This window comes from Aedes albopictus, chromosome 1 (genome assembly GCF_035046485.1).
Source record: "Aedes albopictus strain Foshan chromosome 1, AalbF5, whole genome shotgun sequence".
Classification (NCBI taxonomy): domain Eukaryota; kingdom Metazoa; phylum Arthropoda; class Insecta; order Diptera; family Culicidae; genus Aedes; species Aedes albopictus.
In genome coordinates, this window is record NC_085136.1 from 336,877,459 (window position 1) to 336,901,887 (window position 24,429).

Below are 24,429 nucleotides of genomic sequence, written 5' to 3' on the forward strand. Positions count from 1 at the left end.
TCATACTCCGCAATTCCGTCTTCTTCAACTGACTGAGATTCAGAGAGTCGTCTACCAGCCTACCCCAAGATATCCGAAAGACATTCATTTCGTCTTCGGTGCAAACGCAGCACGCGCTCTCGTCGAAACCGCACATGCTCGCTCACCAAACCATATCTAATCCGCGAGAGGTCAGCGGTACTTTTCTAGTCATTCACCGCCCGTCTGCACTGCCAGTTGCAGTTTTACAACCCTGTGTAGCAGTCCTACGTTGCTCGCGTGCGTTCGTTCGTTCGTTCGTTCGTTGACCACGTCGCCGATTTCGTCGCAGCCGTCGTCACCGCCATATATAAAATCCCTACAACATATTGTGTGTGCCTACGTCTGCGCACTTTTGCATTTTGCGTCGCCCTTTTTAGGCCAAAAAAAATCACATTCCAAAACCGACAATTTCATTCCTTGAAAAGTGATTGTCTCCGTCGAGTTCAGAAGAAACTCCCGTTTCGAAGCAGGCGGAATCGTTGTTGAAAATTTCTGCACCTCAGTTGGCCCTGGTTTCTGGTGGTCCGGTTTTCTTGAAAAAGGAACATAAGTGAAGTGAAAATTGCTTTGTATTTCATTCGACCATTATTATCTTCACATCATGGCTTGCTGTTGTGGTTGTTTCTAAGGCCAGGAGGGCACAGAGGAGAATAAATATTTGGCAGGCACCAGACAGCGAATTGAACGTAAGTAGTGACTTGAAGGGATAAGTTTAGGGAAATAGATGATAGTCGATTTGTAAAACAACTTTCTATAAGTTTGTAAATGGAATGTAGCGTGGAATATAAGCTTATCACATCCGTCAACTCCCACAGGGGTGATTTTTTATTACTGCGAACTTTCGAACCCCGTAGAACACTAATCAAATAGGCCGGATAATAAATTTTGTCCAATCAAGGTTATTCCCAATATAACTAATTAATTGATAGTACAATGCTAAAGGGGGTAATAAAAAATCAAATACTTGTAACTTATTGATAATTCTACTAAAAAACTGTAAACATTTCTACAATTATTGCGGATTTTGATAAAAAAAATCTATCATGCGGTAGCCGCTGAGTTCTACCGCACAGCAGTCAAAGTCCTACCGTAGCCTGACCGTCGCATAGAAAATCATGCTATCATTGAAATTGCCAAATCACAGTATGCGTGCAAGCTAAAATGCTCTGAAAACCATCAACAAATGGTCATCGGCGTCGCATCCAAAGTATCCAAGGGATCGATGATACCTCAGTGAAAATCATTAGTCTGACAGCTGCGGTAGCTTTTCGTTGCACCGTAAAACGTAAAGTTTTCTCTAAGGGCATTTCCAGGAGCGTTATAAAATGTATGGGAGTTTTAAAATGCATCTGGAACTGCATCTTGACCATCTTCAGCAGGCGTTTCAAATGTATAAATTCGAACAGTTTTGTTTCAAAATTTGTAACTGGCATACGACCCCGTTATATTTTTGCACAAATTTGAAACAAGATTGTGACGCGTTCTATTTATGTTGCTGCAATGGCAAATCATATGTATGCCCTCTGGGAACATCATTCTACCGAGTCCAACGGGGTTTATGATTTATTAGGTCGTTAACAAATAAATTTACCGATTTCCGTAAGAAGTATGCAGGATTTATAACTGCTGCTGAAGACACCCATGTTTGAGTTCTATTTTTGACAGTTGCAAATTTTGTAACCGTTTTAAAAATATAACTAGAACTGAAACGCTCCTGGAGATGCCCTAATTGGCTATTGATGAAATGGAAAAGAAAAACAATCAATCTCTAAGGAGCGATAATTGTTCAACAGGTCACTAGCAAATTGATTGATTTTGTAATAGTCAATAAAAACAAGATGCACGTCACCACTGAATCAAACAATTCATGAATAGTGACGCAAGTAATTCGTCGTTTTTGTCTTGTATACATTCTTGATACGGAGCATGCTGTATGTACCATATGGATAAATAATGCTTGAATGAAAACATTACCAAATTTTGACGTAGGACTACACTGCTGAATCGCAAGAGAATTTCACAGGAGAAAAGTAGGCATTAACATTAGGACACTGAAATTAAAACTCATTAAATTAATATATGGCCATATTTTGTGAACTTAGTTTTGTTTAATCTGTTTTAACGAGATTTTTAGTTCTAGGCTAGTTTATCGCGGGACCCACGCCCAAAGTAAGAGCTCACAGCATAAGGGGATGTCCTAAAGTGTTTGAGAAAGCTTACGCGCCATAATGCGCATTTCCCACCTCACTGGACCTCTTTCGCAGTTAGAGCAACATTAACGGCGGCTACTATTCGAGCAACCCGCGCAGCGCTACCATTTTGACTTAACCACCCTTTTCCACACCGGTAGCAATCAAATTAGACACCCTGATTCGTATCGGGAGGGCTGTCATATTCCCATAGAATTTTTAGCAGCGCAACTGTCCCGCTACTATATTTGGTCACCCACCCATAGCGCTACTATTTTGCGAGCGCATCCAGCAGCGACCGGTAAAGTTTGCTGCAATGATGGAGGGCTGCCAAACGGGGTATAGAAGCGCACCGTTAAAGGTGCTCTTAGCATAAGTGCGGGATCGTGAATAAAACTGCGACTTTGCATCGAATCCCGTCGGTGTCTTCTGCGCACATATTCAGCACCTTGTAATGCATAAGTGCGCAGAAGACACCGACACGATTCGATGCAAAATCGCAGCTTTATTCACGATCCCGCACTTATACTAACTGCGAAAGGGATCTAGTGGGGTGGGAAATGCGTAATAATGATTCAATTCAATACAAAAAATCTTACAAGGAGGGGTGGGGGTGTCGAAAAATCATGAAAATTGCTTTACGTAATAAATGGACAGTCCCTTAATGAGTTTATCGTTATTGGAATGTGATCCGGGATCCTCGGGATGAACTTAATTGATATATCGGTTTTGCCTTTAACAACAAACGAAGAATCCAATAAAAAAGCATAATTCACAAAAATGTCAGATTTGTATCTTTTAGACAGATGTTCAATTTGAAATATTTACTATATTTATTTATCAAAAGGCACCTTGGAAGGTACATAATTGTTGCAAATTGAGAGATGAATTTGTGAAAAAATCGTGATCTGGGATTTGAGCCCACGAGTCCGCATTTGCTAGACCGGCGCCTGAACCACCCTAGTCAACCAGTGATCGTATAAGATGTTGAATCAGATGTTAAAGTGGAGGCGATATGCGTACATTTTACATGCGCCTAAATGGAGGCTTGCACGCATATGGCCTCCACTTTATCATCTTATGCAACATCTTATACGATTACTGGTTGTCTGAGACAGCCATGAATACTTCCTTTTTTACAATTTCATCTCTTTTTGGGCTTAGGAGTCATGGGCTCGAATCTCACCAGAACGCGATGTTTTTCATAAATTACACAGCATAACAAAAATTAACTTTTGGTCTGTCTCAAGAGCAAACTTATGTGTCTCTGACAGATTTTGGGCCGCTGAATCCGAATCCGGGCTCAGATTTGCTCCAACACGTCACATTTTTGAGCTATATCTCAATTTATAGGGCAAAATATGCGATTTTGGGCTTTTTGACTGCAAGTTATTAAGCATGGAAATATTTTTTTTTAACAATCAAAAGGTTAATTGGTCAAATAACATCTAAATTAACGACTCATGTAAAATATTTCGTTTTACCAAATCGAATTTGACAGTTTTTAGCGATTTATATTAGGTACGATATTTCCCATATAAGTAACCCTCCAAAAGTTGCATGCTAGTTTTCATACTAACATAAAATGCTTAAATCTATCAAATTTGATTAAGTAAAACGAAATATTTTGCATGAGTCGTTAATTTAGATGTTAATAGGAAGCAATCAGTGAAGTACTAGATTGAAAGTAGTGAGCTGGATTTTTGTATGGTGAGATGATCAGTTCTCCGTTTCTCCAATGAAATGGTGCAAACAGCTTGGGTTATATGATTCCTTGCCTAATTTGATGCTGTTTGAGCAAAAGTTTGGGTAACCGTGTTGTTGAAGTTGCTAGAAATAAATAATACATCAACACAGTTACCCAAACTTTTGCTCAAACAGCCTCAAATTAGTCAAGAAATCATATAACCCAAGCTGTTTGCACCATTTCATTGCAGAAACGGAGAACTGATCATCTCACCATACAAAAATCCAGCTCACTACTTTCAATCTAGTACTTCACTGATTGCTTCCTATTAACATCTAAATTAACGACTCATGCAAAATATTTCGTTTTACTTAATCAAATTTGATAGATTTAAGCATTTTATGTTAGTATGAAAACTAGCATGCAACTTTTGGAGGGTTACTTATATGGGAAATATCGTACCTAATATAAATCGCTAAAAACTGTCAAATTCGATTTTGTAAAACGAAATATTTTACATGAGTCGTTAATTTAGATGTTATTTGACCAATTAACCTTTTGATTGTTAAAAAAAAATATTTCCATGCTTAATAACTTGCAGTCAAAAAGCCCAAAATCGCATATTTTGCCCTATAAATTGAGATATAGCTCAAAAATGTGACGTGTTGGAGCAAATCTGAGCCCGGATTCGGATTCAGCGGCCCAAAATCTGTCAGAGACACATAAGTTTGCTCTTGAGACAGACCAAAAGTTAATTTTTGTTATGCTGTGTAATTTATGAAAAACATCGCGTTCTGGTGAGATTCGAGCCCATGACTCCTAAGCCCAAAAAGAGATGAAATTGTAAAAAAGGAAGTATTCATGGCTGTCTCAGACAACCAGTAATCGTATAAGATGTTGCATAAGATGATAAAGTGGAGGCCATATGCGTGCAAGCCTCCATTTAGGCGCATGTAAAATGTACGCATATCGCCTCCACTTTAACATCTGATTCAACATCTTATACGATCACTGGTTGACTAGGGTGGTTCAGGCGCCGGTCTAGCAAATGCGGACTCGTGGGCTCAAATCCCAGATCACGATTTTTTCACAAATTCATCTCTCAATTTGCAACAATTATGTACCTTCCAAGGTGCCTTTTGATAAATAAATATAGTAAATATTTCAAATTGAACATCTGTCTAAAAGATACAAATCTGACATTTTTGTGAATTATGCTTTTTTATTGGATTCTTCGTTTGTTGTTAAAGGCAAAACCGATATATCAATTAAGTTCATCCCGAGGATCCCGGATCACATTCCAATGACGATAAACTCATTAAGGGACTGTCCATTTATTACGTAAAGCAATTTTCATGATTTTTCGACACCCCCACCCCTCCTTGTAAGATTTTTTGTATTGAATTGAATCATTATTACGCATTTCCCACCCCACTAGATCCCTTTCGCAGTTAGTATAAGTGCGGGATCGTGAATAAAGCTGCGATTTTGCATCGAATCGTGTCGGTGTCTTCTGCGCACTTATGCATTACAAGGTGCTGAATATGTGCGCAGAAGACACCGACGGGATTCGATGCAAAGTCGCAGTTTTATTCACGATCCCGCACTTATGCTAAGAGCACCTTTAACGGTGCGCTTCTATACCCCGTTTGGCAGCCCTCCATCATTGCAGCAAACTTTACCGGTCGCTGCTGGATGCGCTCGCAAAATAGTAGCGCTATGGGTGGGTGACCAAATATAGTAGCGGGACAGTTGCGCTGCTAAAAATTCTATGGGAATATGACAGCCCTCCCGATACGAATCAGGGTGTCTAATTTGATTGCTACCGGTGTGGAAAAGGGTGGTTAAGTCAAAATGGTAGCGCTGCGCGGGTTGCTCGAATAGTAGCCGCCGTTAATGTTGCTCTAACTGCGAAAGAGGTCCAGTGAGGTGGGAAATGCGCATTATGGCGCGTAAGCTTTCTCAAACACTTTAGGACATCCCCTTATGCTGTGAGCTCTTACTTTGGGCGTGGGTCCCGCGATAAACTAGCCTAGAACTAAAAATCTCGTTAAAACAGATTAAACAAAACTAAGTTCACAAAATATGGCCATATATTAATTTAATGAGTTTTAATTTCAGTGTCCTAATGTTAATGCCTACTTTTCTCCTGTGAAATTCTCTTGCGATTCAGCAGTGTAGTCCTACGTCAAAATTTGGTAATGTTTTCATTCAAGCATTATTTATCCATATGGTACATACAGCATGCTCCGTATCAAGAATGTATACAAGACAAAAACGACGAATTACTTGCGTCACTATTCATGAATTGTTTGATTCAGTGGTGACGTGCATCTTGTTTTTATTGACTATTACAAAATCAATCAATTTGCTAGTGACCTGTTGAACAATTATCGCTCCTTAGAGATTGATTGTTTTTCTTTTCCATTTCATCAATAGCCAATTAGGGCATCTCCAGGAGCGTTTCAGTTCTAGTTATATTTTTAAAACGGTTACAAAATTTGCAACTGTCAAAAATAGAACTCAAACATGGGTGTCTTCAGCAGCAGTTATAAATCCTGCATACTTCTTACGGAAATCGGTAAATTTATTTGTTAACGACCTAATAAATCATAAACCCCGTTGGACTCGGTAGAATGATGTTCCCAGAGGGCATACATATGATTTGCCATTGCAGCAACATAAATAGAACGCGTCACAATCTTGTTTCAAATTTGTGCAAAAATATAACGGGGTCGTATGCCAGTTACAAATTTTGAAACAAAACTGTTCGAATTTATACATTTGAAACGCCTGCTGAAGATGGTCAAGATGCAGTTCCAGATGCATTTTAAAACTCCCATACATTTTATAACGCTCCTGGAAATGCCCTTAGAGAAAACTTTACGTTTTACGGTGCAACGAAAAGCTACCGCAGCTGTCAGACTAATGATTTTCACTGAGGTATCATCGATCCCTTGGATACTTTGGATGCGACGCCGATGACCATTTGTTGATGGTTTTCAGAGCATTTTAGCTTGCACGCATACTGTGATTTGGCAATTTCAATGATAGCATGATTTTCTATGCGACGGTCAGGCTACGGTAGGACTTTGACTGCTGTGCGGTAGAACTCAGCGGCTACCGCATGATAGATTTTTTTTATCAAAATCCGCAATAATTGTAGAAATGTTTACAGTTTTTTAGTAGAATTATCAATAAGTTACAAGTATTTGATTTTTTATTACCCCCTTTAGCATTGTACTATCAATTAGTCAAGAAATCATATAACCCAAGCTGTTTGCACCATTTCATTGCAGAAACGGAGAACTGATCATCTCACCATACAAAAATCCAGCTCACTACTTTCAATCTAGTACTTCACTGATTGCTTCCTATTGACCAATTAACCTTTTGATTGCATAAAAAAATATTTCCATGCTTAATGGCTTGCAGTCAAAAAAGCCCAAAATCGCATATTTTGCCCTATAAATTGAGGTATAGCTCAAAATTGTGACGTGTTGGAGCAAATCTGAGCCCGGATTCGGATTCAGCGTTTGCTCTTGAGACAAAAAAATGTTGCGCTGTGTTATCTCTCAATTTGCAACAATTATGTGCCTTCTGATTACAAGTTTTTCAGTATCTTATAGATCTGTGCCAAGAAAACCCATTAGGTAATTGAAAACTAGTTTCGCTTGTAGGTTCTGCTTGTAGAAGTAGGCGACGGTGATGCATAGCACCCTTTGCAACCCTATTTGTTATACATTATCAAGAATGAGAAAATTTAGTTTATTACTGTTCTGAGAGCCAAACTGATCAGTTCATTTAATTAACGCTCTACGGCCAACTCCCCAATAGGTTATGGGCCTATTGAAGTAGTTCACAAAGATTATTTTCTAGTCGTCGAAGTTCTATACGATAGTTGGATTTAAAAAGACAGTTACACCATCTTCGACCTTACGGGCCTCTACAGACTGAACAGTACAAACATTTGACAACGGACAACACATATAATACCCAGTGGCCCAGTGGAGAATTTACCGTTTGACGAAAAGTTTCCCCGACTGAGCGGGAATCGAACCCACACTCCGAGACACCTAAACGACTGACGCCGCTAACCGCTCGGCCACGAAGCCCACTTACCGGAAGAATTCGAAGAGGTCTACGCTGTAATTGGATTTACCAGAGGACCACAACATGGACGAGAACAAGTTCGTCGACTAGAAGTTCAGCAACAGCTATTTCGAGAGCTGGAGATTCAACGTTCAAATGCTCCTGATTCTTTGATTCCGCTAACTGATGTCTGGAAGAAAGGTGACCAGAAGACGCGGGCGACCATAGCTCTACTAGTCGGAACAACCCAGCGAAGATTGATCCAGAAATACACAACCGCGAAGCAAACCTGGGCCGCTTTGGTCAATCATCATCAAAAGTCAAACATCACATACGGAATGCGTCGACCTGGAACGACACCTGATGTAGACGGAAGACCTGTACGAACGAATTTCAATCGCCGGGCACGAGTTGCCACCCAAGATAACGACGCTGATGGTGTTACGAAGCATGCCGAAGTCCTACGACAATTTAGGAATCGCATTGGAGAACCGCTGCGATACCGAACTAACCATGGAACTGATTCATGGAAGGTAGATTGATGAAGCTCTGAAGCGACGAGATAACGCTCGAGGAGAGTCATTGCTGAAAGTACAATCCGAATCGAAGCATATGGTGTGTCATCAATGCCTGCCACAAACCGGGACACAAGAAACAAGATTGCCGACAACTGAACCAGAAGAAAGAAGTTTACCCAGTCAAGGAACGCAAACCGTTCAAACCGAAGGCTCGCGTTGTGAAGGAAGAAAACAATTGCGTCGAATTGGATTTTGCACCCGGATTGAAGAAGACGTTCAGGCCCAACAGATGGATAGTCGATAGTGTGTGAAAACGAAGATTTTTTCGATAAGATGATACCGCTTTCCGAAATAACCGTTACACTCGCAGATGGAAATGTTGCAGCAGTGAAAGCCAAAGGAAGAGGACGATTGATTTGCGAAGCCAAGAATGGGATGCCGAAGACAATAAACTTGTCGCAAGTTCTGCTAGTTCCGGAGTTGAAAACGAGCTTGGTTTCTGTTAGCAAGGTGACCGAGAAAAAAAGCTGAAGTCGTATTTGCCCGAAACAACTGTGAAATTTGGCACAACGGGATGCCTGCAGCTACAGCCGTGAAGTCTGGAGGATTATGCTACGTCAAGCTGATCAAACCTGAAACCGTAGCAGCAGTCCACACCAACGAATGTCTCCATCACTGGCAGAGGAATTGGGACACCGAGATCCAAACGCCACTCGTCAAATGGTGAACAATACTCCGATATTCCGATGAAGACACCGACACCTGGAGTTTCAAGATATTTTATGACCATGATAGATGACAGATCAAGATTCACGGTGGTGTATTGTTTGCAACGGAAGTCAAAAGCGGTTGACAAGATAATGCAGTACGTCAGGATGGTAGAAACGCGTTTTGGGAAGAAGCCTTCAATCATAAGATCGGACCATGGCGGTGAATACAAGTCCAAGGCACTCGGAAGATTCTACCGCGCAGAAGGAATTACTCCGCAATACACTGCTGCCTATTCCACGCAGCAGAATAGAGCCGCCGAAAGGAAAAATCGCGGTCTCGTGGAAATGGTCAGATGTCTCCTAATGATGCGAGGCTTGGATAGCTGTGGATAGCGAGCCGAAAGCTGTCAAGTTGATTTTCATTGGATACTCAGACTATCGAAAGGCGTACGAGTTTATTGGTCAGGTCATGATACCGACAAAGTTGTGATCAGCAGAGATGCTCTTTTTCTCGATGAAGATGATTGCACGAAACAGGCTACCAATCCTGAAGTTGTTGCGTTTGAATGCGATCCAAAAAACACCGGATGAAATCCCAGATAAACTACCAATCCAAGTCGAATTTGAAGAAGATCTGTCGGAAGCGGAATCTACACTCGTTCATGAGGAGGAGCAGTCCGAGTTAGGTGAAAGCAGCATCGAGTTTCTCAGCAGCACCGAAGAAGTTTCTGATTCACCACTGCCCCGTCGATCGTAAAGAAGTACCAAAGATAAAACACCCGCACGGTACTCTGAGTCGCTGAACATCGTTTACAATCAGCAATCCGAGCCGCGAGCGTATGAAGAAGCTGTAACTGGTCCTGAGAGCGAGATGTGGATAGCAGCAATCGAAGACGAGCTCAAATCTCAAAAAAAGAATCACACTTGGGATTTAGTGAAGCCACAGCTTCTCTGTGGTGAAGCTTCATGCCGGAAGAAAAGCAATAGAATGCAAGTGGATATTTAAAAAGAAACTGGACGAACAAGGCAACGCGGTGCGGTATAAAGCAAGACTTGTAGCTCAAGGATTCACACAAAAATTTGGTATTGACTACGATGAAGTTTTTGCACCGGATGTCAAACCTGTTACCTTCAGGAAGCTTTTATTGAAACACGCTGATATCAAGACAGCCTACCTACACGGAAAACTTCAAGAAACTGTCTACATGAAACAACCTGCAGGAAAAGCCTCAACTGACAAGAACGGAGTTTGCCACCTTCGCAAGAGTCTCTATGGTTTAAAGCAGGCTGCACGAGTGTGGAACACCACGTTCGATGCTGCGTTGAAGAAGATGGGATTCACGCAATCGAAGAACGATTCCGGTCTTTTTTACCGTGGGACAGCCACCACTAACACACCCCACCCCTCGGGTGGGAATTCTCGTGGGCGTCATGTTTTATTCCCCCACCCCTTTCCCTCGTAGACTTTCCTCCATACAACATTTTCGAAATTTGCATGGACCGTAGACTTTGACCAGATCCCTCCCTTCCCCTCTCAGAGTCTACGTAGTTTATGGACAGACCCTTTGCTGGCCATAAACATATTGTGGTAAAGTAGTTTTTGCTAAACAAACCTCAGTACACCAAGTTAATGAAATAAACTTCTAAGAATTTGAAAGCTCCAATAAAGCTCGGAATAGCATCTTAAGCGGCTTTAAAGCTGCTTAAGAGGCTAACAATGAGCCTTGCTGGACTAATGTGCGAAGTTCCAGCAAGGCTTATTGCGCATTGCGCGGTTATAAGTGCGACGACAAAGTGCGGAATCTCAAATAAAACTGCGATTCTGCGTCAGATCGTTCCGGTATCTTCACCGCACTTATTCATTAGCTCGTGACGAATAAGTGCGGTGAAGACACCGGAATGATTCGATGCAATATCGCACTTTTATTTGAGATTCCGCACTTTGTCGCAGTCCAGTTAGCAATGCAATAAACTATATTGTTGAGCAGCCAGAAAGTTCCGTTCGGAACTTTATCTGAACTTCGTGGAACTTGAAAGTGCATTCCCAACTAACAATCGCCAGCCGCAAACAAGCATGCATGCTGAATTGTTGCTTTATAATAGTAATTATAGCTGAACTAAAATTATGCTGTACACATTACTGTACAAATGCTATTTCAATTGAAAAAGTAGCCAATGTTCAACTTTTCGTATTGGTATTAACAATGATAATTTAAAACACTTTTCAAGCGTTTGATAAGATTTTTATTCGACTCGCAGTAATTCCTTTACAACATAGTTTAACAAGACTTTTTTCTGCTTCTTGTTAAGTTCATATAAAAATTAGGACATTTATCTGTATAATGTGTTTTTCACTAGTCAAATAAGCGCTTTCGTTTTATCATACTTCAACTCAGACTACATGATGAAAAACACGTGTTTTTTACTGAACAATAGCTGAATTAATCTGTTGTTCAGTCATTAACCATAATGTTGTGCTAATTCACCACTGCTGAATAGGAGTCGAAGTCTGATCATTGTTAAACCACGGGAAGTTTATGTTTTGATTTGAGCGCTGCAATTCATCATCTCTAGGATGGCACAGATAGGAAAGCATGCGGCTGGCAATCGACGGATCTCGAGTTCGAATCTGGATTTAGGTAAATTTATGTGTAGTTATTATTTCACAATATTTGTTCACAGCATTAAGTTCCAATCATAAATTCTTGTGGAAATTGTAATATTTTTCATTTTTATAATTTTTAATCATTATTGCTAAAGCTGAATAACAGCTTTACTATATAGCTGTAAAACGATTTAACAACAAACAGTTCAGTTGGCACACAACACTATGCTTTATAGTTTCTCCAAATTTGTGTGAACTAAACCCGAACAAAGGTTGTGCCTGAAAATTATCCAAGTGTTATTCAGCATCATGCTGAATCAATTCGTCGTAAAGGTGCTTGTAAAATGAGTGATTGTTAGTTGGGTTTTGTCATGAGAGGTTACTTATGGGTAATGCATTCGTATGTCGTGCGGTGTGGCTATCACGAAGAAGCTCTAGAAAATCAAGGAAAATTGTTCCCCGATCTACCGATAAAGAAACCAAGACACACTTAGTATGGTTTTGTTGCGTTTAATGAATCCGATGTTAAGGTTATGGACCCGTCGATTAAGTTATGAAATGATTAACTAGCGTGACGTAGTCCTACGCCAATATTTCACGCATCCAAAATGGCTTGCGAAAAGTGAAAGTCGACGTGCAATCCCACGTCCTCAATTAGGGTTATTGCATTAATTTATTTTATTCTAGATGGATGCACAGGTCTCATTCATTCCCGATAAAGCCAGCATTGCTCAGGTGTGACGTCAAAATACATTCATTCACATTCTTAACCGCGTCGGCGAGAACGCTCTCCTCCGCATATTTGTTCGACCGACCACCCAAAACAGGGAAGCGAATTATAGCGGCGGGTACCTAGCCGCGTCGAATCGAATTTATCTGTGTTTTTCTTTTTCTTGCTTTCAATTATCGCGCGCGAGCTCCGCAGTTGTTTACTAAAGTCACGGCCAACTAAGGGGAGGGCACGTTTCTAAACAGGGTTTTGAATGCGCAAAATAACATCAGCAGCAGGCGAGATTTTTCGCGACTTGGCCTACTCTATATGCAAAAATAAGTAATAAAATTCAAATGGTCCCACTAATACAAGCGCATCAACGCGCGCAATCGCGTGTTCGCGGTGCCAGCGCGCTCATCACGCTGCGTCCGCGTGATGCGTGGTGTGATTCACACAAACAAGCGCACGGGCACAATTTCACGTACACTGTCATACTCACGTCCCCTGTGTGCCATTAAACGCCTATATACCAACATCTTACCTAATCATTTTATCAGCTGAAATTGATGTGTGAAATTACTGATTTCCATCTAATATAAGCGATCCTTTTCTCTCGTTCCCGTGTTTTTTTCCACACTCGGGGTTCTTTTTGCAGAATATGAGACCAACGGCAGCCAGTAGTCGACGAGAACGACGACAGCGAGCAGCAGCAACAGCAGCAGTACTAGCGATCACCGCTCAACGACGAGCGACATCATCGACCGCCCCAAAGCTAGCGGCACTTCCGGAGCAAAGATTCCTAGCCAATCTGGTTCCGCCGACGTCGATTGTCGTCGTCACTAAGAAGAGCCACTTCAATCATCAGCGAATGCATTTCCCGTTTCGTTTGCGCGTCGCGGCTACAGTGCGCATTAAATCGTGATTAGACTCCAATCGCAGCAACCGGTTAGTTCCAGCTCATAGAACGAAGAACACCGTAGCAGGTTGCTTGGATGAGTGGGTGCGCGCGTGAATGCAATTGATTCGAAGTGCGCATCATTAGACAAAGGACCTTATTTTCCGTTGCAAACATAGGAGTGAGTGATCTTCGTCATCGCGCTAGGCGCGTGAGCGTTAAGTAATTCGAAAACAAAAAAATTGAGTGACTTTGTTGTGATTTTCCGTTGCAAACATATTGCTCGCTATAGATTGGCCAAAACAAAAACAATTTCGTCGTCCGTCGTCTGGTGAACGCGCGCGCGGTGGTTCGTTGGCATCCCCTGAACGTGCCAATTTCGCCGACCTTCGTAGTGACTGTGACTTTCGCGCGACTATTTTTAAGCCATCGGGGTGAGCGTGCCGAGAAGAGGAAGCCCCGTGTGTGCTCAGCTGGTGGATTTTTCCTGTATTGATATCCGCGCCGAAACAAGTGCGAGAAGAAACAATGGCTGCTGTGCAAGTTGACATCAACAACAACAACAACAACAACAACATCAACAACAACAACAACAGCAGAAGCAGCGACAGTGGAGTGGAGGCGTCGGTGTGGATCTTCGGCTACGGTAGCCTGTGCTGGTATCCGGGTTTTGAGTACGACAAATGCATCACTGGCTACATCCGGGGATACGTGAGACGCTTCTGGCAGGGTAACACGACCCATCGAGGAACGCTGGAAAAGGTGAGTGGTTTTGTGGGAAACGCTTCGATTAGCAACTAAGTAGGCCGTTACCGCAGTCGCGTCGCCGCCGACGACATTCTCTGTCTTATGACCGATCGCAGTAAGCATAGAGCGCAGAGCCGCAGACAGACAAGCGGTGTTGTCTGTCATTACATCGCCTACCACGTTGCACGTGTCGCAGAGGCGAGGCAAGGTGGCTATAAATAGAAAAAAATAGTGTTTAGATTGAATTTTTATTTAGAAAGCCGGTTGGCGTCTCGCCACTTGCCACATCACTGACGCGATACGATACAATGTAAGCGATACACTAGTCTTTGAGATGGATTTTGTCAACTCGATAAGAGCACTTAGTTGATATTGCAAAATCGACTTGGCGTTTGTTCTTAGTAGTGTTGATAAATGTCATGAATTTAACGTGGCTTACAATATTGAGTGGCTACTTAAATGTCTGTTCTCTGTGCTAATATCACGCTCTCCATTGTGAAAGCGTGAAAGCTCATCAATGAACTTTTTTCGTACACTTAGGTGTACCGCAAAGCTATCACTCGGCAAAGATGTAGATGGTCCAGTCTTAATATGAATCAAATAAGCGACGATTTGTATTGCCTCTTTATGGTTGATGAAATGTGTCAGTCCGAAAATATTAACCGAAAAATCCAAGCTGGGGGATCAGCATTCAAGATGGCGCCTATTTCATCCAGATTAAGGTTATAAAGCCTCGCAATATATTTGATATGGGGAAAAATGTCCACAGATGCCACCTACTTTGGAAAATCGTAACTCAAGAACGAAGCATTGTAGACGCAATATACAGTAAAACCTCCATGAGTCGATATTGAAGGGACCATCGGCTCAAGGAAATTCAGGCCAAACATGCCTAAAGTTCCAATCTGCAGAAGAGAGGCTCTCTTTGGTTTCCCTCTCTTTCGTTAATTTCTCAGCTGTTTATTTGTATTATGATTGTCTGCTTGCATTGAACGATGGTCAAAACAATCGTCTTTTGATTTTTACTGCAAAAGTAGTTTAAAAGTGTATCATTACATTGCAATAATTGAAGGAGAAAGTAAACAAAGAGAATCTCTCAAATGCAGATAGGACCTATTGAAATGTTTGGCCTGAAATATCGAGTAGTTGAACAAAAATCCTTTGGGAAGCTTTTTGGGGGGAACATCATTGTAACCCAGAAATTATTTTACAGCATGGAAAAAAATACCTCCATTAGTCGATATCGAGTCAAGGAACATCGACTCATGGAGGTTCGACTGTATTTTTATGAAATCATAAGCAAATTTCCAGCAATCCAAAAAATGAAACACAACATGATACGTTTCCAACCAAATTCTCTTGACAGTGAAAAATATCGTGGAAATCAATTTTCATGGTTTATTTTTTTGATTCATGTGAAATTTTGCTTTCATACTTGCTTTGATTTCACAAAAAATATACATCTGCATATGAAGGATTTCATCCCAGGTAACCACTAAGCATTTGAATAAGCCATGCAGCAGCCCGTATTATGCATTTAAAGTGTTTGCTGCTGTACAGAGCTAGAATGAGGAATTGTGCTTGTAGTGATTCCTTTTTTTTAGTCATTGAAGAAATACACTGGATTTTATTTCTCTGTTAGTTGTCATTTTTATTTGTTTTTCGCGAAACGACCAATCACGTAAAAACTGAGTCCAGTGTATCACCATAACCTATAATACTACCGTATCTGATAACAATTACTAACAATATCCTTCCCTCATTCTCCTTTCCCATATTTTTCGGTTACATGAGAAAATAACTACTCCAAGAGGTTATATCACCACGCCCGGGCCCAGCATCTAGGACGAATGTGAAGTAATGGAAGACTACACGACGAGGACTAGAAACAACTAACTATTACTGGTTCAATGTAAATTCTTCTGGACATGTCGACATGTCGTAATCGTATTGGCGGAGGAACTGCCATCCTAATAGCGAAAATGATTTTCCAGGAAAAGAAATTCAGGAGATTTAGTGCGAACACCTGCTCCTACCTGGCGGATATACTGGGTGAAGAGGTCCTCAACATCTCGACTTACACCAGAGCAGAAAAACAAAAACAGAAATCCGAGAGTTTCAAATACTATTCAGGTATATGACGTGTTTTACCCAGAGTATCAAGAACAACGTAATTACTGTGGGAGACTTCAACGCCCACATCGGCAAAAAGGACCTAACAGCAGAACAGCAGAAGAGCATGATTAACAACGGCCCAAATAGAATAAAATATGACCTGGAAGTACTTGAAAGTAACCAGATTCTAAAAGCTGAAGCCAAAGCAGCAAGAAAGGAGAAAAAACAGGCATACGCGGACCACTTCAACGACAAGGTCAATAACTTTCTGATCGAAATCGAAAACGAGAATCCGATGGCGCAAATGCTAAAGACATTTAAATTTATCAAGTACCATAAGAGGCAGAAAGGAAATGACAATCGTCAATGCATCCAAATCCGAAAGTGGAATCAAAAACTGCAAGAATCGGCAACATGTGCATCGAATGAAGAAATACTTACCTTTACGTGCCAGAAGGGTGAAACGCTAGTGACTGCTGTAGAAGCAAGACCGGATGAAGACCTCACTCTCAACTTAATCAAGGGTAAATTGTTAGATGAATAGACGAAGCGGAAGAACTAAATCTAGGGTGAACGTTCGGAGATGATTCTTCCGGCTGGCTCTAAGGAAACAAATCGTCATGGGTACTACTTCTGCAAGTTACCCGGACTTCAGAAATCCAAATGCGAAAAGTTCTAAAAGTGGAAAGTCGAGAAATCAAAGCAGACGGTTTCAAAAAGGGAGAGAGCCAATGCTGTTTCGAACGAAGATCGTGGGCCAGTGCTGGAGAATTGGGCGTTTTTATCCGGAAGTTCGACGAAGTCAGACATGTCAATGGATTACTGAATTCCGAAGCAATGTGTCACATCGCAAATCAACGAGGATTCTCCTAGAAGTTTGACGTGAACTCCCAAGAAGACGTTTGGGTGGCCAACGGAATGAAGACAAGATCCAAAAGCCGTGGATTAGGTACCATATGGTTGTGCTAGATGACAATGGAAACCGCCAAGTAATTACTTCGGATGATGTTTTGTTTGTGTCTTCATGTTCGACAGCCTAATCATCCAAAGTGGAGGCGATATGCGTGCATTTTACATGCGCTCAAAAGAAGGCATGTACGCATATGGCCTCCACTTTATCATCTTATGCAACATCTTATACGATTACAGCTGACTGCGAGTATGGTGCAGCAAAACGGAGTGGTAGAACCACAGAGAACAGACATCCAAGTTCAGTTCCGAAACTGTGTAAGGCCATTAGAAATCGGCAACACAAGTGGCAATAGCGTGGCGCTGCAATCGGTTAATTTCCTATACTAATTTATTTCACCACTTGAAATGTTTCAATTCACCACTGACTGTGGCAACATGGTGTTGGGGGCGTTAGTGTTGTCATCGTGTATTGGTTTGCAACCTTACTCAAGTAAAGATTCAAATCCTTACACAACTTTCCGAATGAAATTTGTTCTAGCCTGGATGTCTGTTCTCTGTGATGCTAATGCTTGTTAGTGTGTTTTTGTTAGTGAGTTTAGTTAATGGCAATGCTTCACAGCTGACAGAAGAGCTAGACGCAATGAAAGCAAACAATAAATACTTGGGGCTTAGTTTACCCGCTGGAAGGAGCCCAATCGATTGTAAATGGGTATATAACGGCAAGCGATATCCGACAGGAAATATTGCGATGCACATAGGAATAAATCATATCAAAATCTGATCATAAGTGGAAAAACTCAAAATGAATCAACTGGGTTTTCCGTTGTGTTTTGGTCCAGTGCAGTTCTCATGTAGTCGTCAGACAGCTAATCAATGTCCGAAGGTTTCGTTTACACTCATCACAAGGGGTTTAATGAGGCCGAGTTTTAGCCGTTTTCCTTGGTATTCCAGTGATATACTCACAGTGTGGGCAAATTTTGATCGTACAAAGTGCAGTTTGTTGAAGAAGGTTAGTTTTGTTATTCTGTTTATTTAAAATACAAACAAATTGATATTTACTTTACCATACAATATATGAAAAATATTTTTAAAAAATCTTTAATTGGAATCCTTCACCGTACCACAGATACCGTGTTAGTGCGCAATCTAGCGATTTGCTGTATCGCATAAGCCTTCGTTGGGACAACAAGTAACGAAAATTTTCAGTGAAAAAAGCAATATCTTGGACACGTTGTTGACCCCAAAGCCCAGTTCTAAAGGAATCGCTCAAGAAATTACTTGACCGATTCCTGGTAGAAACTTTCTACAGTGACTGCTATTCCAATTGGCTTCTTAAACGGTGTTGAGATAATTGCATATTCTGAATCTACATTCCAAACCGAGCCAAAATCCAAATTTTCATGATTTTCGATGCCCGGGAACCTATTTAAAAATCGATTTGAAGTTTGTATGGGAGCGATTTGTCGAATCACCAAAAGGTCAAAAGGTGATTTCAAAAAATCTTTTTGAAATCGATTTTAGGTGCCAAAATAAAGTTCTAAAAATCTGAAAAAAATCATAATGGCTCAGAAAAGGGTGCTCTTTTGTATAAAATAAAAAAAAATCAATACATTTTACAAAATTTAAAAACCCAATTGTCATTTCCTCACAATTACGTACTGCGATCGAAGAAAAGCGAATTTCTCATGCATCAAAATAGGTCGAAAATGTGTTTTGATCTGCAAACATCCCCTAAAAGGAATAGGTACGTCCAGATCCTGCTGAATCTTCCAAGACCGCAATTTACAGCAGCATTTCGTATTGAAAATCTTTAGTGTAGACCTTAGTCTTGACCTTCAACTGATTTTGGGCCAGGGAATGTTAGGGAAAAAATGCTGATTAACAAAATTGGAATTTCATGCCCTTTTCAACTTCTTCTTCTTCTATCGTTTTTCTTACAATTGTTCAGCTATTTCACAAAAACCACTTGTTTGTATGATGTATTGCTTTTTTCACTGAAAATTTTCGTTGCTTCGCTAAGTTACAAGACGTTTTGTCCCAGCGAAGGCTTACGCGATACAGCAAATCGCTAGATTGCACACTTGCCGTTTTTCTTTTTGATCCAGTTCCAACCTGGGTTGGAACTAGAAATCCTCTATATAGAGATTAGCGGAAGTTGGCAACACTGTTTGTTTTGTTTACAACAGCTTCCAACACTTGCCACAAAGCTAGATGTTCAAACTTTGTGGGTGACTTTGTTGTGGTGCAAGTTGTTTTGTTTACGTTTGCTAATTACAGTCAAACTTTTTTTTTTGCAAAAAAAGCAAAAGTAGGGCAAGGCACATTAATTCAACAGCAACAGACCAGGAAATCCGAAATGTACAAATTCAATTAATTGCTCTGCACATACCGTCTACCCCCGTTGGTTTGAACGACAACTCATGCAAACCAACGGGGTTCATTTTTTAATTTGAACTTCTAGTAACACTGTGGGCATCGAAAATCACGGTGATGGTAACCCTTTTTGTTGTTTTGTTTTGATTCTGTGTTCCGTTTCACCCCGTTCCATGAGCAGAATGACGTTTGAACCATTTTTAGTTTGAACGATGTGCAAATTAGCGGGGGTCAATTTAAAAATGTTCAGATTAGATGCGGTCAAACCAACGGAGGTAGACGTTAAAATGAAGTGCAGAGTATATCCGAGCTAGAAATCCTCTATATAGGGGAGACTCGATCCCTTTTCCTTAATTTAACTGAAACTTTAAGAAAAAACACAAAACTAGATCCGATTTCCATACAAAATGGCAGGTAAACATCTATTGCAAGTTAATACACAACAAAAGGCCTGGGTGACACTTGATCCCCCTTTGAGTACATGGTTTATTTAAAGGGAAAATAACGTCAGAGTCTTGCTATTCATTTTCTTTTTGAGTTTTCTTGTATTTTCGATGAATATGGAGTGTTTGAAATTGTAAGATTTCCTTAAATTTTTAAGGATATGCCGTATTTTCAATATGGGGAGACTTGATCCCCCTTTTCTTGGTTTGTACTAAAGTTATAATTATGACACATTTTATTGAATAGACTAGAATTCCAAGTAAATACGGAAGCCTCTATTTTATAGAATTTTATTTTTCACATGTATAATGTGTGTGTAATCTTCGAGGGATCAAGTCTCCTCATGTTATTGTTGTGTATACTAAGCTGAATTAATTAACACATGTTAACAACAGCCTTATTTGAATAAATAAGTTTGAAAAAAAATTATTTAAACTATGTGCTGTGAAATTTTGACACGATTTGGTTTAATTTTCACAAAGTTATTGAGATTTTTCGGAATTACCTAAAAGATTTCTGTAGGACTGAAAACAAACCATCAGCCGTTAAAAAATAATGCAATGTACAACCAAAATCACTTGTAGCCAAAACATAGTCGTTTGTCCAGGAGTATACTATAGTTTTGAAAAATTATGCTAGAAGATACATGTTTTTGATTCCGAGCAAATATGGGGGGAACAAGTCTCCCCAGGGATCAAGTCTCCTCAGTCTCCCCTAGAGATTAGCGGAAGTTACATATGTCGATTTGGCAACGCTGTTTGTTTTGTTTACAACATACATAGGTATTTTCCGCCAATCCAGTTCCAACCCAGGTTAGAAACTTGCGCGCCATCTACTGTTGGTTCTAATTTGTAAACATTTGAGAAAAATAATCGCCGAGGGAGATTTGAATTTTTAGCCGATTTTCGCTTTTCAAACAAAGCAACAACAAAAACAAGCGAGAGTAGAGGCTAATATTTCATAATGGTGAAAACAGAACACTGATTTTTTCGGAATGAAATTTTTGTATCTAATATGCTGAATATATTAATCTTTATGTTCAAATCACATACTGACTTGCTTTTAGCATGATGAAACGGTATTAAATTTTGTTTTGTAATCGAAAATTGAACTTTTATTGTTTGGTAGTTACGTCTGGTTCTAAAACATGATCGAGGGTAGGCGAAATTTGTTCCCAGTTGACAGTCAACTTACACCCCTGGGCATAACACGACAAAAAAACTGTCAACCAACACTTAACTCACAGTGAAATGTTAGATTGCATCCAAGTATAGATGACAGTTCTCTTAGGCATGCTAGATCCTCCCTTGCATCAGTAGTGGTAAATATATTTGCACAGAGCTCAAATGGGATTTCATAACTATTTTTCATGCACCTATGGGTGAAAAAAAAATGGCGATCTAGCATACCTTAGCAGCTGTCATCTATACTTGGAGATTGCATGACAACAATCGACTCACACAACCAACGAATGATCACCGTCAAATATCAGGATTGCCAACTATCCGACTGCTGTCATATTTCTTTGTCGCCGGATCTGGCGCTGGGTTATCGGTGCGGAAACGCAATAATGGTGGGAATAAAATTTTGGGGTTTGCGCGCAATATTGAAACCAACCGATAGTAAGTCTTTGACGTTTCGTGGCCTTTTTGTTTGCGATTCGGACATAGAAATTTTTTGTCAGCTTTCGGATTCCTCCAAAGAATTCTTTCGCGATTTCTCATTTGTTGCAGAACTCCTCCAAGTGTTTCTTCTGAGATTCCCAGGGCGTTCTTGATGAGATTCTCCCCAGAATTTCTTTAGAGATTCATTCTGGGACTTCATGGGGTTTCTTTCGGGATTTTCCAAGGAATTACGGAAATCCTTCAGGAATTCCATCAAAGATTCTTCTAGTATTATCTTTTGGAATGTCTTCAGAACTCTAAAGAGAAATTCCGGAAGAAATCCTAAGAAGGAATCTCAGAAGAAATTCCTGTTAGGATCCCAGAGGGAATTTCTGAAGATAAAAACCAAAAAGAATCTCAGATGTAGCTCCCTGAGAAATCACAGACGGAATCTTAGAGGGATCATAGAAAAGAAAAATAATGTGGAAAAACCACGGAAAGAATCTGTGGAAGAATCCCGGGAGTTGTTAGTGAAGGAATTCTGGCAACAGCTTTTGAAGGAATCCCAGACGGAACCTCTTAAGGAATCTTAGAAGAAAGTTTTGAAAGAACTCCAGAGGGAACTTCTGAAGAAAACATAAACCCCCGAAGGAATCTTATCAAGAGCTCTACGAATCCTAGAAGAATGTCGTAAAATTTGTGAAACCCATGAAAAGCTGGCGACTTTTATACCAAGTCCGAATCGTAAACCATAAGGACACGGAACGCCAAAGGCTTAGAAAAAAATACCTTAGCAACCACGGCTTGCATTGCCCTATATCTACAATCATCTCTCAATACCTAGTATACATTTGCCATTTCTTCAACAATACTACCAATGCTTGCTCATATCTGAAGGTTCGTCCCATTTTTCAATAAATATTAACTAAGATTTTTCCTCTTTTTTCAGCCCGGTCGTGTAGCCACTCTAATTGAAGACAAAGAAGTAAGTATTGTGATGGGTTCGCAAAAAAAAAACAAGTTAAGAATCATACATTTACGGCCTGTTCAACTGCGTAAATACATTCTTAAAATTACGGATAAGGGGCTATCAATGAACCACGTGGTCATTTTTTCACCGAGAAACGGTGGGCTAGCGAATGGGCGTAGTAGGAGACTGCACTGTACTACATAGTATGTGACATTCTATATGAGCGTCATTGATGTACTGGATGTTGCGTGACATATTTAGTTGCGACAAATTCATAAAGCTTTTTTATCACTCATGTACCACGCATCGCTAGAACCAGAACATTTTCTCTCCTCCTTATATACACTCCTTGTCACCTGGCATCAGCCGGGTAGCGTGGTTCTTTCTAGCTCAATTCTCGTGGTTACATACGAGTTTCTGATAACTCACTTCCGTAGCATTCATTGCTCACCATGGGTAAAGTCCCCAGGCCGAGGACAGAAAGTGTCAGGATCTAATGCTTTGGGTCCCTATTGCATGGTTACCAGTTATGACCGTTGCAAAAATGCCAGATCACAACATAGTTATGTCTGAGAGTGTCTGGGTCGCAGAATGGCAGAGCCGTGGGGGTTACCCGCTGGTTTAGCTGTCGGCTTCTAGGCCCGGTCACAACACAATGGGGCTTACTAAGAGGGAACTTGCACACTACCTTTTTTGCTCACATCTCCCATCTTGTTTTTTCCAGGGCATCACGTGGGGCTGCGCGTTCAAGGTGACGGGTCAACTGGCCCTGGACTACCTCAAGCAGCGGGAGTGCACCCTCGGCGGTTACCAGACCGACTACATCCGGTTCTACCCGCGCAAGGCCAGCGAATGGTCCGGCATCAGTGGGCAGGCCTTCCCGGCTCTCGTCTACATCGCCACGCCGAAGAATGACCTCTGGATCGGGGAGGAACCGCTGGTCGAGACGGCGCGCCAAATTGCCGAATGCCAAGGTCCCAGCGGGCACAACGTCGAGTATCTGATCCGGTTGGCGATCTTCATGCGCGAAGAACTGCCCGGCGCATGCGACGAGCACCTGTTCGAGCTGGAAGGCCTCGTGCGGCGGTTCGTGGCCGAAGCGAACGTAGCGATTACCAGTCTGCTGGGGAACGCCCCACGACGGATCCGACGGGATTCCCACGAGGAGGTTCGGCGGCACGTTTCGTTCGAGTTCACCGCGCGGGTTCCGGAGAAGAAGCTGAGATGCTTGCACATTTAGAACCGCTTCTTTTCCGCCGGATGATATTCTACTAGCATTGACATTCGTTTCTACACGACCATTTCGATATTTGCGACAACTTTTTGTTAATTTAGTTTTAAGATTCCGTTCTAGGCTTAAGTTCGATCGTGTAACTCTCATTTTTTGACACTAGGTATGCATTAATGGTCGCCGAGGTAGGCCTCTCGTTTTATTTATTATAAGAAAGCGATATAGACTACAGGAATATACCAAATAAACCAACCAACGTTGCACAGTGGGAAAAAAACAGTGCAAACCTACACTAAATTCTATATCTCACGAACGCATCCGGCTTTTCTAATGAACAAAACGGTTTCAGGCGTAAAATTGTCTGGAGAATCGAATGGAAGTGTTTAAACAGACCGCACGGATTATTATCCTGCTCATTTTGCCCAAATTCCCCAATTTTTTATTGACATTTATATGAAACTAGCTCTAAAACACTTATGAAACATGAATGCGGTTTGCCTTGAAGGACTTTTCTGATAGATTAAGATGTGGAAAATTGATTCGAAGTGATTGCAGTGACCGCATGCATGTATTTATGCTCATTTTACCCTAATTCCCCTCATAT

The 24,429-nt window shown here is 41.0% G+C and overlaps 1 protein-coding gene across 2 annotated transcripts; it reads left to right on the top strand.

Moving 5' to 3' along the window:
• Positions 1-202: 202 nt before the first annotated feature.
• On the top strand, positions 203-24,086 carry LOC134285831 (glutathione-specific gamma-glutamylcyclotransferase 1). Of its 2 annotated transcripts, XM_062847447.1 has the most exons (5): positions 203-707; positions 13,190-13,980; positions 14,011-14,191; positions 22,574-22,609; positions 23,319-24,086. In XM_062847447.1, the coding sequence occupies exons 2-5, from the start codon at positions 13,958-13,960 to the stop codon at positions 23,832-23,834; spliced, it is 756 nt and encodes a 251-aa protein (XP_062703431.1). In that variant the 5' UTR covers positions 203-707; positions 13,190-13,957; the 3' UTR covers positions 23,835-24,086. The 2 variants fall into 2 exon arrangements, with proteins under 2 accessions (XP_062703431.1, XP_062703430.1); XM_062847446.1 differs by having other exon boundaries at positions 13,190-14,191.
• Positions 24,087-24,429: the final 343 nt, after the last annotated feature.

Coding starts and splice junctions, on each gene's coding strand:
- LOC134285831 (XM_062847446.1), top strand. CDS start 13,958: ATGGCTGCTGTGCAAGTTGACATCAACAACAACAACAACAACAACAAC. Junction 14,192..22,573: donor ATCGAGGAACGCTGGAAAAG/GTGAGTGGTTTT, acceptor CTCTTTTTTCAG/CCCGGTCGTGTAGCCACTCT. Junction 22,610..23,318: donor CTCTAATTGAAGACAAAGAA/GTAAGTATTGTG, acceptor TGTTTTTTCCAG/GGCATCACGTGGGGCTGCGC.